We start from the raw sequence: 12,900 nt of genomic DNA, 5'->3' as shown, positions 1-12,900 counted from the left end.
GTACTTGGACGGGCTCTTAGAACAGAAAAAGGACATGACATAAAAACTAGGAAAATCTGAATAAGGTGTGGACCTTCGTTAATAATAATGGATCAATACTGGTTGTGACAAATGCACTGGAATAACGTAGGGTGTTAATACAGGGGAAAACTGGGTGTGAGGTATATAGAATCTCTGTGTTACCTTTACAGTTTTTTAGTAAATCTAAAACTGTTCTCATATGAAACACTTATTTTTAAAAATCTAGCAAGAGCAGGGCTCCCTAGGTGGCGCAGTGGTTGAGAATCCGCCTGCCAATGCAGGGGACATGGGTTCGATCCCTGCTCCAGGAAGATCCCACATGCTGCGGAGCAACTAAGCCCATGCACCACAACTACTGAGCCTGTGCTTTAGAGCCCGTGAGCCACAACTATTGAGCCCGTATGCTGCAACTACTGAAGCCCACGCGCCTAGAGCTCTGCAACAAGAGAAGCCACGGCAATAAGGAGCCCAACTGCCCACACACCACAACGAAGAGTAGCCCCCACTCACCGCAACTAAAGAGAAAGCCCATTAACAGCAAGGAAGACCCAACACAACCAATAAAATAAATAAATTTTAAAAAATCTAGCAAGAGCAGCCTTTGAGGGAGGGAGAAATCAACTTTTATTCTTACCTGTCCCGAATCTCCAATGGGCAGGTTTCTGTAAATACCTGGGAGACATGTATTTCCTTTTGCGCATTTATATGCAGTGCCCACCAGACATTCTCCACGGGTAGATATTTACCCTCAAGGGAGCAAAAATTGCTACTTGGGAGGAGATAAGAATTCTTAGGTATTACAATGGTTTATTCCACTCCAAAGCTTAAAACTACCCCACAAAATCTTATCCTTTAGTATTTAATTTCCCTCTTTAAGGAGAAATTAAATTTAATTTAAATTTTGATTAATTTAATTTTTCTCTTTAGGCAGGCAGCAGTGAAAATATGATTGTAAAATAGTGCTGTCTGCCACTCAGAAACACACACCTTAGGCTCACAGAGATGCATCTAGAAATGGGGGAGGGGGTGGTCAGGAGCATGTTAAATCAAGTCCAGAAGGAAAGGCTCCCCACAGGAGCTCTCTACACAGGCGTTAGGTCACAGTCACACGAGAGCACTCCGTTCAGTTGTCTTTACCATGATTTTACAGACTTGCTTCTAGGCACTCTCCTGGTAAGTTTAAAAATACTTCTCACTTTTTAAGAAAAGAACAGGAGGATTTATTTTTTAATCTGAGCTTTAAATTTTGGTTGAATGAAACCTCACCATCAGGACAATGGTGAAGGAACAGTCCCCCTTGGTCACGTTTTAACTTCAGGGAAATTCTAGAGTCAAGGCACAGCCAACGGCTTCCTCACGTGACATGCACCTGTGAAGTGCCGCACGAATACATGTGCAGTCTCTCTGGGGGAGACAGACATTTTAGTCTAAACTCAGATTTATAAATTATCATCCTTTCTGGAAACTGCACGTTCTTCTAAATGTCCTCAATCTCCAGAACCTTTCTCTCTTATTAAAAGGGTTCTGGCTAAAATAGTAGAACCCATATATCATTAATTGTTACAAATGCACCATGCATCTGGAAATGTGACTAACAGGGAAACTGGGTGTGGGGGGTAGGGGACCACTCTGTACCATCACTGCAATTTTTCAGTCAGTCTATTTTACCACTATTCTACTTTTTTCTGAAAAAAGAATAAATATATATACTTATATGTATAACTGAATCACTTTGCTGTACACCCGAAACTAACAGAACATTGTAAATCAACTCGACTTCAATTAGAAATTTTAAAAATGAGCATCAAGCAGCTTCTGGAAAAAAATTCAAGCTCTTCTAAAATCATGAATTTTAAAAATTACATGTCTTTTATTAAATACTTATGTAAATTTATTATAGCTATTAGTTCACTAAACTTTGAGCTCCTCAAGGGTAGGATAGCGTCTCACCCATGCGTGTGTCATGGGAACTTGACCTTGAACCTGGGACATAACAGGCATTCACATATCCTTGGATGAATGGATGAAAAACTGAAAACAGAATTCATCCAACTTGTTTTCTCCTAATATCAAATACGCCCGACACATCAGTCAAACAAAGAGAGTCTTACCCAAGGATTATCAAAAGTATATATTTTATAACCTCTGTCTGTTTAAACAAACCACTCTATCTCCCAGCATTACCCAAATTTGTTATTTTAAAATACAATTTTTTAAAAAGACCCAGTTCTACAATGATGGTACAAGTTTAAGGAAGGAAAAATGTTGCAGAAACTGTAGGGAGGCCCGATTTTACAGACAACTTTCTGGAAAATAATATTAAGGCCTTGCAAAGAGGTCACAAGAAATAATTGAGTTAGCGGGGAGCATCATGGAAATGTAGCCCAGAGCCCTCCTTGATTGAGTGGCGAGCATCCAAAAGGGCGGGGGGAGGACACAGTGGAACCAAGCACAGTATGTTGGCTTGCTTCCTCCCCTTTGTGTGCTGACCAAAGAAGACGGGTGAACAGGAAAGGCCTGGTGGGGAGCGGGGACAGAGCCCTCACATGTGGTTGAAGAAAGCCAGAGCTCCCTCGGAGGGCAGGACGGACAGCTGGCCAGAAGTGCTGGCCAGAGCCCCCCACGCTGTCCCTCTGAGCAGAGACCTCCCCTCTGGAGTCCAGATTTATGAACCAGTCCTGACATGATGCACAAGGGAAAGAAAGCTAAAGATCATCCGGGAGGCAGCTGAGCGCTATGGAAAGACGAGACTTCAGAATCTAGCTGTCAGCCCTGTAACTTCCTGTCCTGTGAGCTTCTGCATCCTCGCCTACAAAATGCACACAACGTCCACCTTGCAAGGCTGCTGCTGCTGCTGCTGCTGCTGGGGGCACCTGGTGCGATCACATCTAAGTATGTCTAGCCCGGGGGTCACAAACTACAGTCTGAGGGCCACATCCCGCCCACTGCCTGTGAGCTAAGAACGGTTTCACATTTCTTAATGGATAAAAAAAATTAAAGGAGAATACTTCAGGATACATGAATGCTTTAAAATTCAAATTACAATGTCCACAAATAAGTTTTATCAGAATACAACCACACCTATTGGTTCACTTATTATCTGCGGCTGCTTTTACTTTTAAGCTACAGTGGCAACGCTGAGTAGCTGTGACAGAGATCATACGACTCACACAGCTGAACACATTTACTGTCTTCATTTAAAAAAAATCTGCCCATTTTTGGTCTGGCTCCATCCAAAGTGAAGGCTCTCTTTGGTAACTGTTTCCTTACCCTTCTCAGCTTTCCCCTAGCGCAGGGGTTCTTAACCTGGGGCAACGAGGTACACGCCCCAGCCCAGGGCATTTGAGCTGACTTGGCTGGGGAGGAGGGTACTATTGGCATCTCATGCGTAAAGAAAGACCAAGGATGCTGCCAAACATCCTACAATGCACAGAATGGCCCCCTTCCCCTACGTACACAATCGAGAACTATCCAGCCACAATGGCAACACGGCTGAGGCTAAGAAGCCCTGCCCTAGTGTAATAGAAAGACCAGGATGAATTAAGGGAAAGAAGAGTGGCTGGCATTTACTGAGCACGGCGAGGGCGCTGTATCAGGCAGCAAGGTAACCATCATCATCTCCTTCACAAATGAAGAAACAGGCTCAGCAAAGGCGAGTCCCTGGCCCAACATCACACAGCAAGGCAGAGGCTGTGCAGGAGTCTGAAGCCATTTCTGTATGTTCCAAAGCCTTTCCTCCTTCCACCCTGCATGGAATCAACTCTTAAAAAACAGTTGAGTGGTGATGCCTTAGAGGGCCAGGACAGAGAGGGTGGGAGGGAGTCGCAGGAGGGAGGGAATATGGGGATATATGTATGAATAGAGCCGATTCACTTTGGTGTACCTCGAAGGCTGGTACAGGAGTGTAAAGCAATTATATTCCAATAAAGAGCTTATAAAAAAAAAAAAAACAGTTGAGTTCCGAAAGATACAAGGGTGCCAGCTTCTACCTCGCTAATCCCTCTCCCAGAAGGGTGGGCAGGACCTTGGCTGGACCGGTTACGTGAGGCCAGAACAGGAGCCTCCTGTGTGGCAGACATAGCCTCATGGGGACTGTCAGGCAAGGGGTGGGGTTGAGAGTCCAATGGGAGTTAAGAGATGGGGTGTGGGGTGAAGAATAGGTCATTCTAGGAGACCATACAGTCTAGAAATAATATTCCAACTTCAGAGCCACTGTATATTTCTTATGAGGAGCTTCACAGGAGGTACTTTAACAAAATTATATTCCTAAGAGGAAGCACTACTGGCTGGTTTGTAAGCTAATGTAAGCTCAATGTCCCAAAAGTCAAAAGGCTAACCATTGAGTTTACTCAACCAAGCTCAGGCCCCACCAGCTGGCCTGCAGCATCTCCTGCAACGACCAGCATACTCCCTTAGAGAAGAGGAAACTCATTCTCTACAGGGCTGGCCATGCAAGCCCCTGGAAGAGAGAGGCACACGTGGGGAGTTATTCCAGGTAAGACATTAGCAGCCACAAAAGTGAAAAACGTCACATTCTTCCAAGCCATAAAAGATCTCCAGATGATTTAGAAGCACCTAAACTTGCTAAAAGGAGGTCAGTAACGTCTGAAAGCTCCAGGTTGTCCGAGAGTGGTTTGCAGCTCTCTGCAGAAGTGGAGAGGCCCCCCAGGCACCCTCTGGTGTTTGAATAAAATGCAAATGTTGACTTTTGTCCCCTCTGTCTTCTATAGCACAAGGTACCTCCACACAGTGAACAACCCAGCCCCCAAGCACAGAGGAAGGCTTACAGCCCGTATCCTCACTAGATGCCAGCACTGCACTAAGGGACAAGGAAGCAATAAAGCTGAGGCCACCACCCCCGGGGAGAAGCACAAATATAAACTGGTGACAGCAGCAGTATGATCCCTGTCAGAGGGCTGAGTCCCAAGTCACGTGGAGTTAGGGTCTAAAGCCAGTGCAGAAGGCACAGTGGTACCCAAGGCAAAGTCGACTGTAATCTTCCAAATACCTTACGGTTTTCATCCTTTATGCAAGTTCATTGTGGCCGTTTCTTCTCTCCTGAACACTGCTGGGCTGAGCACCGTTGAGCCGGCTGATTTGGGGGTCCCTGCTATATAATTATATCCAACTGAAAAAACCAGGCTCACTCAGGGAGTAAGAGACTTGCCTGTTTCAGGTGAAGGAAGAAAGGAAACAGCAGACGCCAATTTCCCCTCACGCCTCCCCCCTCCCCCTCAACCTATGCCCCAGCCACATGCTCTTCGGGGAGATCAGAGGATGGATGTGGTGATTTAAGCTGGATGTCTGCAGCATCTGTTTCTACCATGTCCACAGGCTCAACGTGCACGAGTGAAGCATGTGCGGGGTGTGCCTGCACATCACGGAGATGACTGATTAGGACACAGGTCTGGGAAGGACGAACGTGGCTGGGGAGGTCAGAATGGGCTGCACAGAGAAGGTGCTAGTTACGCTTGGGCTTCAGGAATGAGTAGGACACAGGTGGCAGGGACACAGCAAATGCCAGGCATGGCGGTAAAGAACAAGGCATATTTAGGCAACAGGCTCCCACCGACGAGTAGCATGGCTGAGAGGAGGGAGCTGAGCCTCCAGGGTCAGAGCGGCCTGGTCTGCAAAGCATCTCGGGTACCAAGTGAAGGAACCTGAGTCAGGTATGTCACGAGATGTTTCTGAAGGATGAGATGTCTTTAGTCTTATGATTTGAGGGGCGTTGGGGGATGACAATCTTCTCTTCCAGGGGTGACGAAATAAAGTAGAGAACATGGGTGGGGGACCGTGTCCACATCGGGACCTAGTGCAGTAAGGTAATTGGGAACTTCTGGCTGGAGGTGCCTAAAATCCACTGGACGTCAACCTCAGGGGTGTCAGCGCAGAGTGGGCGATTTGTATTTTCAACTGATGTATGTTGGAGGATGATGGCAAGGTGATCACACCCACGTCACCATCATCCTCCAACATACATCGTGGTTGCCACAGTCATTCACAGGAGCCCCTGCCCCTCCTGCTACAGGTGGATAGTGAGGCCACAGGAGGGAACGACTGGGCCAGCAGGAGCCCTCAGTCAGAAACGTGCCGAGGAAGAAACTCAGGGGAAACCAGCCGTTAAGGGACAAAACCAAGAAGAGGAATCAAAAGCAAGAATTAAAAACATATGAGAGCAAACAAGAGCGAACAGGGTCTCAGGAGCAAAAGGAAGTGAGCGTTTCAAAGGAGAGTGAATCAGTGTCAAGATAAGTAAGATAAAGAGCGAGAGGCATTCACTGGCTTCAGAGGTTGGGAGGCCACCTGTGACCTTGGCAAGAGCAGTGGTGATGAGGTGTCGGGAGTGGAAGCTGCTACTGAGGGCTGCAAAGGACCTGTGGGAGGAGGCAGGGAGGGGGACGCGACCACCCCTCTGAGAAGTCTGATGGCGGAAGGGTGAAAGGGGATGGTTATTTGAGGGAAAAACTGGGCTTGGTTTTCTCAGCTGCGAAATGAAGCAAATGGAAATCTATGCAGCAGATTCTACTTCTGCCATTTTAATTAGCTGCTATTTGATATTTAAGATCCTCAATATGCTAAGGGAAGCTTTGGTTTCATGTTCTAATCCTTTTGCCTTTTTATTTGCCATTTCACGTACTATTTCCATCATTTCATTCTCATGTGAAAGCTGGAAATTGGAAATTTCCTGGAGTATTCAAAGGCTGAGCTCAACTGAGGTCATCTCACAATCAATCCCATCTTGATATGTCTTCCCTGGATCCAGAGTTAATTTTTTTCAAGACATGAAATTGGAGATTGGTCCCTAAAGACACTTTCAACTCTCAATATCACCTTACATTGGGGTGGCAGTTTTTAGTTTCCAATGTATTTTCACAGCTATCATTTCATCTCATTCTTACAATGACCCTAAGACGGAGGAAAAGCAGATAAGCTTACACTCATATATCAAAACAATGGCAAGCAAACAAACAAAATACTGGAAGCTCTCCAATGCACATGAGGTCACGCTCTTTGCTGTTCCTCTATTCTTTCAACTACATGACCAGTGGCAAAGATGACTTGACTCTTGATTTGTAAAGGACATAATAATATCCCATTCAGATATATCTCCATCACAGATGAGAAAGAGAGAAAGAGAATCTGAATACTTTTGCCTGAATCAAGTTGATGCAGCTTGAAATCAGTTGAATCCAGTTCACCAGTGCTCTAGCGCTGGACCCAGCAGCAGTTTCCACTGCTGCCATGGTTCTAAACCTGTGTGCTCATTAGAATCACCTGGGGGCACACGATAAAAAGGAAGATGCCTGGGCCTTCCCTCAAACCAATTAAGTCAAATTGTCAAAGACTGGCTGAATGGAAAGAAACGGAGCAGCAAGGAATAAATTAGGGGAGCAGGAAAGCAGGAATGCAAACCTAAAAGCCTATATTCTAAGGTCTGGCAGGCACAGTTGTGCAGCAAAGTATATACGTGAAGTGAGCATGTTTTGCATACTTGAAGATACACCCTGTTAATGCAGTTTAAAATCACAATGTTAACTGTTATTTTGATAACAAAGGAGGATGTACACATTCACGCCATTTGGCAGGATCCCTATTCCCACAACAAATATACACACCTACCCGGCGGAGAACTGCGGCACGCACACACGCACACGCATGTTAACAGACATTTCCATGCACCCCTTTTCATGCAGGGTCTTAGTGGTTAACCACCAAATAAGGGTGCACGTGGTCATTACAGAGCCATGATGCTGACTCCACAAGCCATATGTTGAGATCAGCCCTGTGGCATCATGACAGGATGCCGTTCCCCAAATCACCTAGCTCCCTATTTCCTTAAAGAATGTCAATAACCTGGAGTTATTTTAGTCAGTAGGTATGTGCCTACTACCCACCTCATTCTAATCCTGGAGGTAGAGTCCTAGAGGAATTGGGACAGCTATCAAACAATAATGGTTTTTCCTGGTTTTCTACAAAGATGGTGTTGGTGGGCCCCGGTCATCAGCTTGTGAGCTTGGCCACAGCGGATGGGTCAATTTCCCCTCTGGCCTTCCTCCTGATGTCTGCGAGGTGGCTAGCTGGTAGTAAGGATGAAGCTGCAGGTCAGAAACTGAAGCCACCCTGAACTGGTCCTTTCCAGAGGCACACTGAGGTCCAGCTTGTTGCTCTGATGCCCTCCAAGGAGGGTTGCCAGACAAAACACAGCACACCAGTTTCATCTGGATTTTGATAAACAGCAATATCCCAAATATTGCACGGGATAGACTTATGTCAACAAATACTCATTGTTTTTCTAAGTCCAAGTTTAACAGGGCATTCTGTGCTTTTCATTGCTAAATCTGGCAATCCTACCACCAGGGAAAAACTCCCTTAAAGCCTTCTGCCACCCAAGTAACTTTAGATTCTTCCATATTTTTATATTATGAATTAGTGCCTATCACTATTTTAAAGATATACTTTATAAAATAGCATACTTCTCTTTTTCTGAATCTACCATATCGTTTCTAATTCTGTAAATTAGTAGCACGATGAAATTTTCTTTAATGTCAAGTTTCTCTTCTAGGAAACAGCATCAATGTCACTGTGATTGACTTGTGTTTTGTATATTCCGTCTGCAACAGTCTCCATGAAGCAGAAATATTGAAAAAGTTTAGATTTGTCATTTGGATCCGTTAAGCCAACCTTTCTGAATGCTCACTTTCAGCTGAAAGCCTCTTTAGAAAATAAAATAATGAAGTAAATCATATTATCATTACAGACATAAAGGTGGGCCACTGCAGCCCTTCCAGAACATGACAGAAGATTTTTACAACCTCAACTGCTCTTCTAAAAAAAAAAATCTGTTTTCTATTATAAAAAATAATCTAAAAATAGTTCCACATAACACAAGGACAAAGCCATCTGTATAATCTCTCCAAAAAGCTCATATTTCTATAGATTTTATCACTTTCCAACTGTTCCAACACGTTCTGAAATTTAAGTCACTTAGATTTGTCAGACAAAACTCATCAAAATATTAAATTTAATCACTAATACTTCAACTATTTCAGATTATTCTTTTACATCACAGAAGACTCAAATTGTGTCAAAGCAAATAAAGCATAAAACTTCATTAAAACTCGTTACGAACTTTTTTAAAAAGTTGCATTAAAATGTTTCTACCAATAATTGATTGATAAAACCAAAATGTTGATAAAACAGACATGAACATAAAAAAATACCCAGCCCTCAAGTAAAATGAGCTGGAAGTTGTATAATCTGGAAATGTTATCCCTGGTGTGTGCTTGAAAAAATAATTTTCCACAAATGCAAAGAGTGCTGAGATGCATCAGAACTGTCACATCAAAATCAGTGTGCATTTTATCTTCTTAATAATGAGGATTTCACTTTATAAGAAAGGATAAAGTTGGGATTAAAGTAGATAAAGACAAAACTTGAATAAGAGAACGTGAAGGCAGTTAATGTAATTTTTAAACTTCAGTCATTGAAAAGCCAAGAAGAAAAACAAAACCCAAAAAACTGACCTTTGAGTCGGCGTTCTTCTTTGGGTTCCATGGGTCTCCGTTCAAAAGAGAGGCACTGACCACTTCATAAGCTCCTCTCCCGTCCCTCATGCTGGCCTGTTGCACGGAAGGTACGAACCTGCTTCCCAAGTTCACCCCTACGACACAAAGAAAAATCCCCATGCTTACTCCAGTCTGAAGGAGTTTGGCATCAGAACTATGACATCAGTGACTCAATGAAAATATTTGGAAGTTAAATAAGGCCACGGAAACACCATCATTTATTAAATCATAGTTAAGTGTTAAAACTGATTAATTCTCTGTCAATCGAACCAAAAAATTTTGTAACGTAAAGAAAACACGAGCTAATTTTTTCCTTCAAGCCCTGTGGCATGTGCTGGGTGATTAGCATCATCAAAGTATATAATTCTGTCCTTCAACGAGCAACAAAAACCCACGAGCTGTGACTTTTTAAATGACAAATTAATGCTTTGCTTAAGATCAGCTCTATTAAAAGTCTCAAGGCTTTAGCTGTATTAGGACTAAATCCATTTACTGAAGTCCCAGCAAATCAGTTAAACACAATGCCAACTCTGCTCTCTGTACTTACGGAGGCTAATTTTATGTGCTTCAGGGAGTGATTCTATAGACAAAATTAATTTGTCGGTTCGGGCTGACTAGACTGGTTCATGCAAAAAAATTAAGTCATCCAATCAACGATTATATGATCTTGTTTCTTGGGGTCCTGTTGAACCAGTTAATATACTGACACAGGTTCAAGGTAGCCCCATTTCCATAAACAATCCTCATGGAAAGTATAACATTTTTCTCTTCTGGAGAGTGTATCGCTTTCTTAACAAATACGGTCATTTCTCCGGGCTAGCTCCCCATGAGGTCACACTCCTGCTATTTGGTACAACCACAGCCTATCCCTCAAGGTAAAGGATGGGAGCTGATTCCTCACATGGTATTCCCATTTCTTCAACCAAGACTCATAATTTTCAGACCTGAGTCATAATAGCACAGTTTCAAGTTACTAAAGAGTTCGCATGTATTGGGCACAAATGGTATTGAAATTTTAATCCTAGACATTTTACAGCTCTCCAAATACTTTTAAATCCACACCATTTTATCATTCTCAATGTGGAAGTCTGCAGTTATATTCAGGTTACGAAAGGATTACTACTTGAGTATTAACTCTCCGACACAGCCTCTCTGGAAAATTCTCAAGCTGGTCACAAAGCATTTAAAACTCCCAGTTGCTGAGCGTCAAGGGACCAGGGATGAACCGAAAGTTGAGACTATGGCCAGTGGCAGAGGCGATGAGCTGGGGCCATCAGCCACATGGGGTGGGGAGAGAGCGAGCGAGGACCACGGGCTGGGGGAGCAAGAGGAGGAGGGCTTGTGGTCTAGGGCTGGGGTGAGCTGCGTTTTCAAGGATGAACCCGTGTTCGAGAGATGAGGGTTCCAGCCGTGCAAGCGGAGGGGGCTGGCTCCGGGTGGTGACAGGTGCGGACACTGGTGGAGAGCAGGATGGAGGAAAGAACGGCTGTCTGCATGGAATTCAACAGAAGTCTTTCCTGGCTGCAGACGGGGCAGCCACTGACGGCACAGAGATGTCGAATAAATGAACTTCATCCAGTGGCTTGATGTCATGCCCTTTAATGTGCTCCAAGATGGCCCAGAGTCATTGCGAGCAGGGGCTTTGGAGTGAGACATAGGTACCAGCCCAGCCAGGTGTTAGCCACGGGTCCCGGTCCAGTCGTTGGCCCACTTATTTGTTTGTTCACTCACTCACGCGTTCACTGAACTACCTGTTGACTGCCTTCCTTGTGACGGGCCCTCTAGACCTGATCTCTTCCATTCAGAAAGCCCATTCTTTGTGCTTCAGCCCTCTTGTCGCCTGGAGCTGCACCGCCCCGCCCCTGCCTACACTGTTGGGATCCTCATCTCTTAAATACAGCTTCGCCCCAGAACACCTGGTCCTCTCCATCCTGTGTATGTAAGAGAGGGACCCAGATCAAGCTGCCCTCGTGACTCGTATTCTTAACTGGGAGAGACATGACTGAACAAATGAGACCATTTCAGAGAGTAACCAGGATCCTAAAAAAACAGGGCTACGGGGACGCTCTGTGCTGTCCTTGTAACTCTTTCATAAATCTAAAATGATTTCAAAATAAAATTTAATGTGAGAAAAAACAAGGTGGGGAGGGCTGCTTTTGATGGACAGGGAGGGGAGACCTTTATCTGCCAGGATGGGAAGCATAGAAGCCTAGACGTGAAGATGAGAACCTTCCAGCCCCACCCAGAGCCGTGGGAAGCACATGTCAGCAGAGGGTCAGCAAATGCTTTGCTTTTCCATAAAGCGAGGCAGAGGCCGGGGAGCCCTGAGGTAGATAATCCACATGAAGCGTGGAGAACACCAACTGGTATTTCATCAGCGTCATTCTCTAGCTTTGCCAAGACCCCGGTCTCTTGCTCAGGACTCTCGGGGGGATTCCCATGTTGAATTTACTGAAATGAAGTGAGTTCTGATCCAGTTACACAGCTACTGCAGAGCCGGACTAAGAGTGCAACTGACCGAACTTATTTTGAAACAGTGCTAGTGTGTTGTTTGAATCGGATTAGGAAGGCTTTGAAATACCTGTAATTATGGAGTGAAAATAGCAGATTTATCTGAACTTTCCCCTCAACCAATGAAAACCACGCCCCGTGCCAAGAGTGACCCTGGCATTTTAATTTTAATCTTAATTTTAATTAAGATTTTAATCTTCTGAAAAGCCAGGTAAAACTGTTAGAGTGATTGCAAGCATTTTCAAATTTCTTCTACATAAACAAGCCAACTTGATTATAAGCTACTCCTGGCAGCTCTGTGAGTTACGTTTCCAACACAAGCGAATTGTTAAATTGAGTACTTAATCGCAAATCCAATTGCCCAAGGCTTGTTGAATCTAAAACTGGAGTCTTTTATCACCCACCACCCAGCCGCAGTAGGGAAGATGGGATGGTTTCCATGGGTATTCCAGCCATGATGCTCAAAGGCCTGGAAGATTATCACCCCGGCCTCAGAGACTTAGAGAAAAAGTCTTTGCATTTAATGGGTCTCGTTTAGAAGCTGCATGTCTTGGAAGAAAAGAGATGGTGCTATGAAGTTCAGGTCTCCAGCGGGCAGGCCAGGAGACGCAGCAAGGCCCATCCTTGACTTGGGGGATGCCAGGGGTGGGGGGGGAAATGCCTTCGTGGGGTTTCCTATTCGATAATCAAACTGAAGCTGCTTGCACCAAACATAAAGAACTTTCTTCCTCCCCTGGACCTTTTTCCTCCAAAACTCTTAGGAGCAGAGAAAGAGTTATTTACTCTCCTAAAGGCAAAATGT

At 44.5% G+C, this 12,900-nt stretch overlaps 1 protein-coding gene across 1 annotated transcript in view; it reads right to left on the bottom strand.

Moving 5' to 3' along the window:
* ADAM12 (ADAM metallopeptidase domain 12) overlaps window positions 1–12,900 on the bottom strand; it is a 352,080-nt gene that overhangs the window by 294,588 nt on the left and 44,592 nt on the right. Inside the window, exon 2 of the mRNA XM_057734683.1 lies at window positions 9,546–9,682. Within this exon, the coding sequence (XP_057590666.1) occupies window positions 9,546–9,682 (137 nt within the window). The remainder of the gene's footprint in view (window positions 1–9,545; window positions 9,683–12,900) is intronic.

The sequence above is a fragment of the Hippopotamus amphibius genome, chromosome 5 (assembly GCF_030028045.1).
Source record: "Hippopotamus amphibius kiboko isolate mHipAmp2 chromosome 5, mHipAmp2.hap2, whole genome shotgun sequence".
Taxonomy (NCBI): domain Eukaryota; kingdom Metazoa; phylum Chordata; class Mammalia; order Artiodactyla; family Hippopotamidae; genus Hippopotamus; species Hippopotamus amphibius.
The sequence above is the reverse complement of the archived record's forward strand: the minus strand, read 5'-3'. Positions and strand labels throughout refer to the sequence as shown.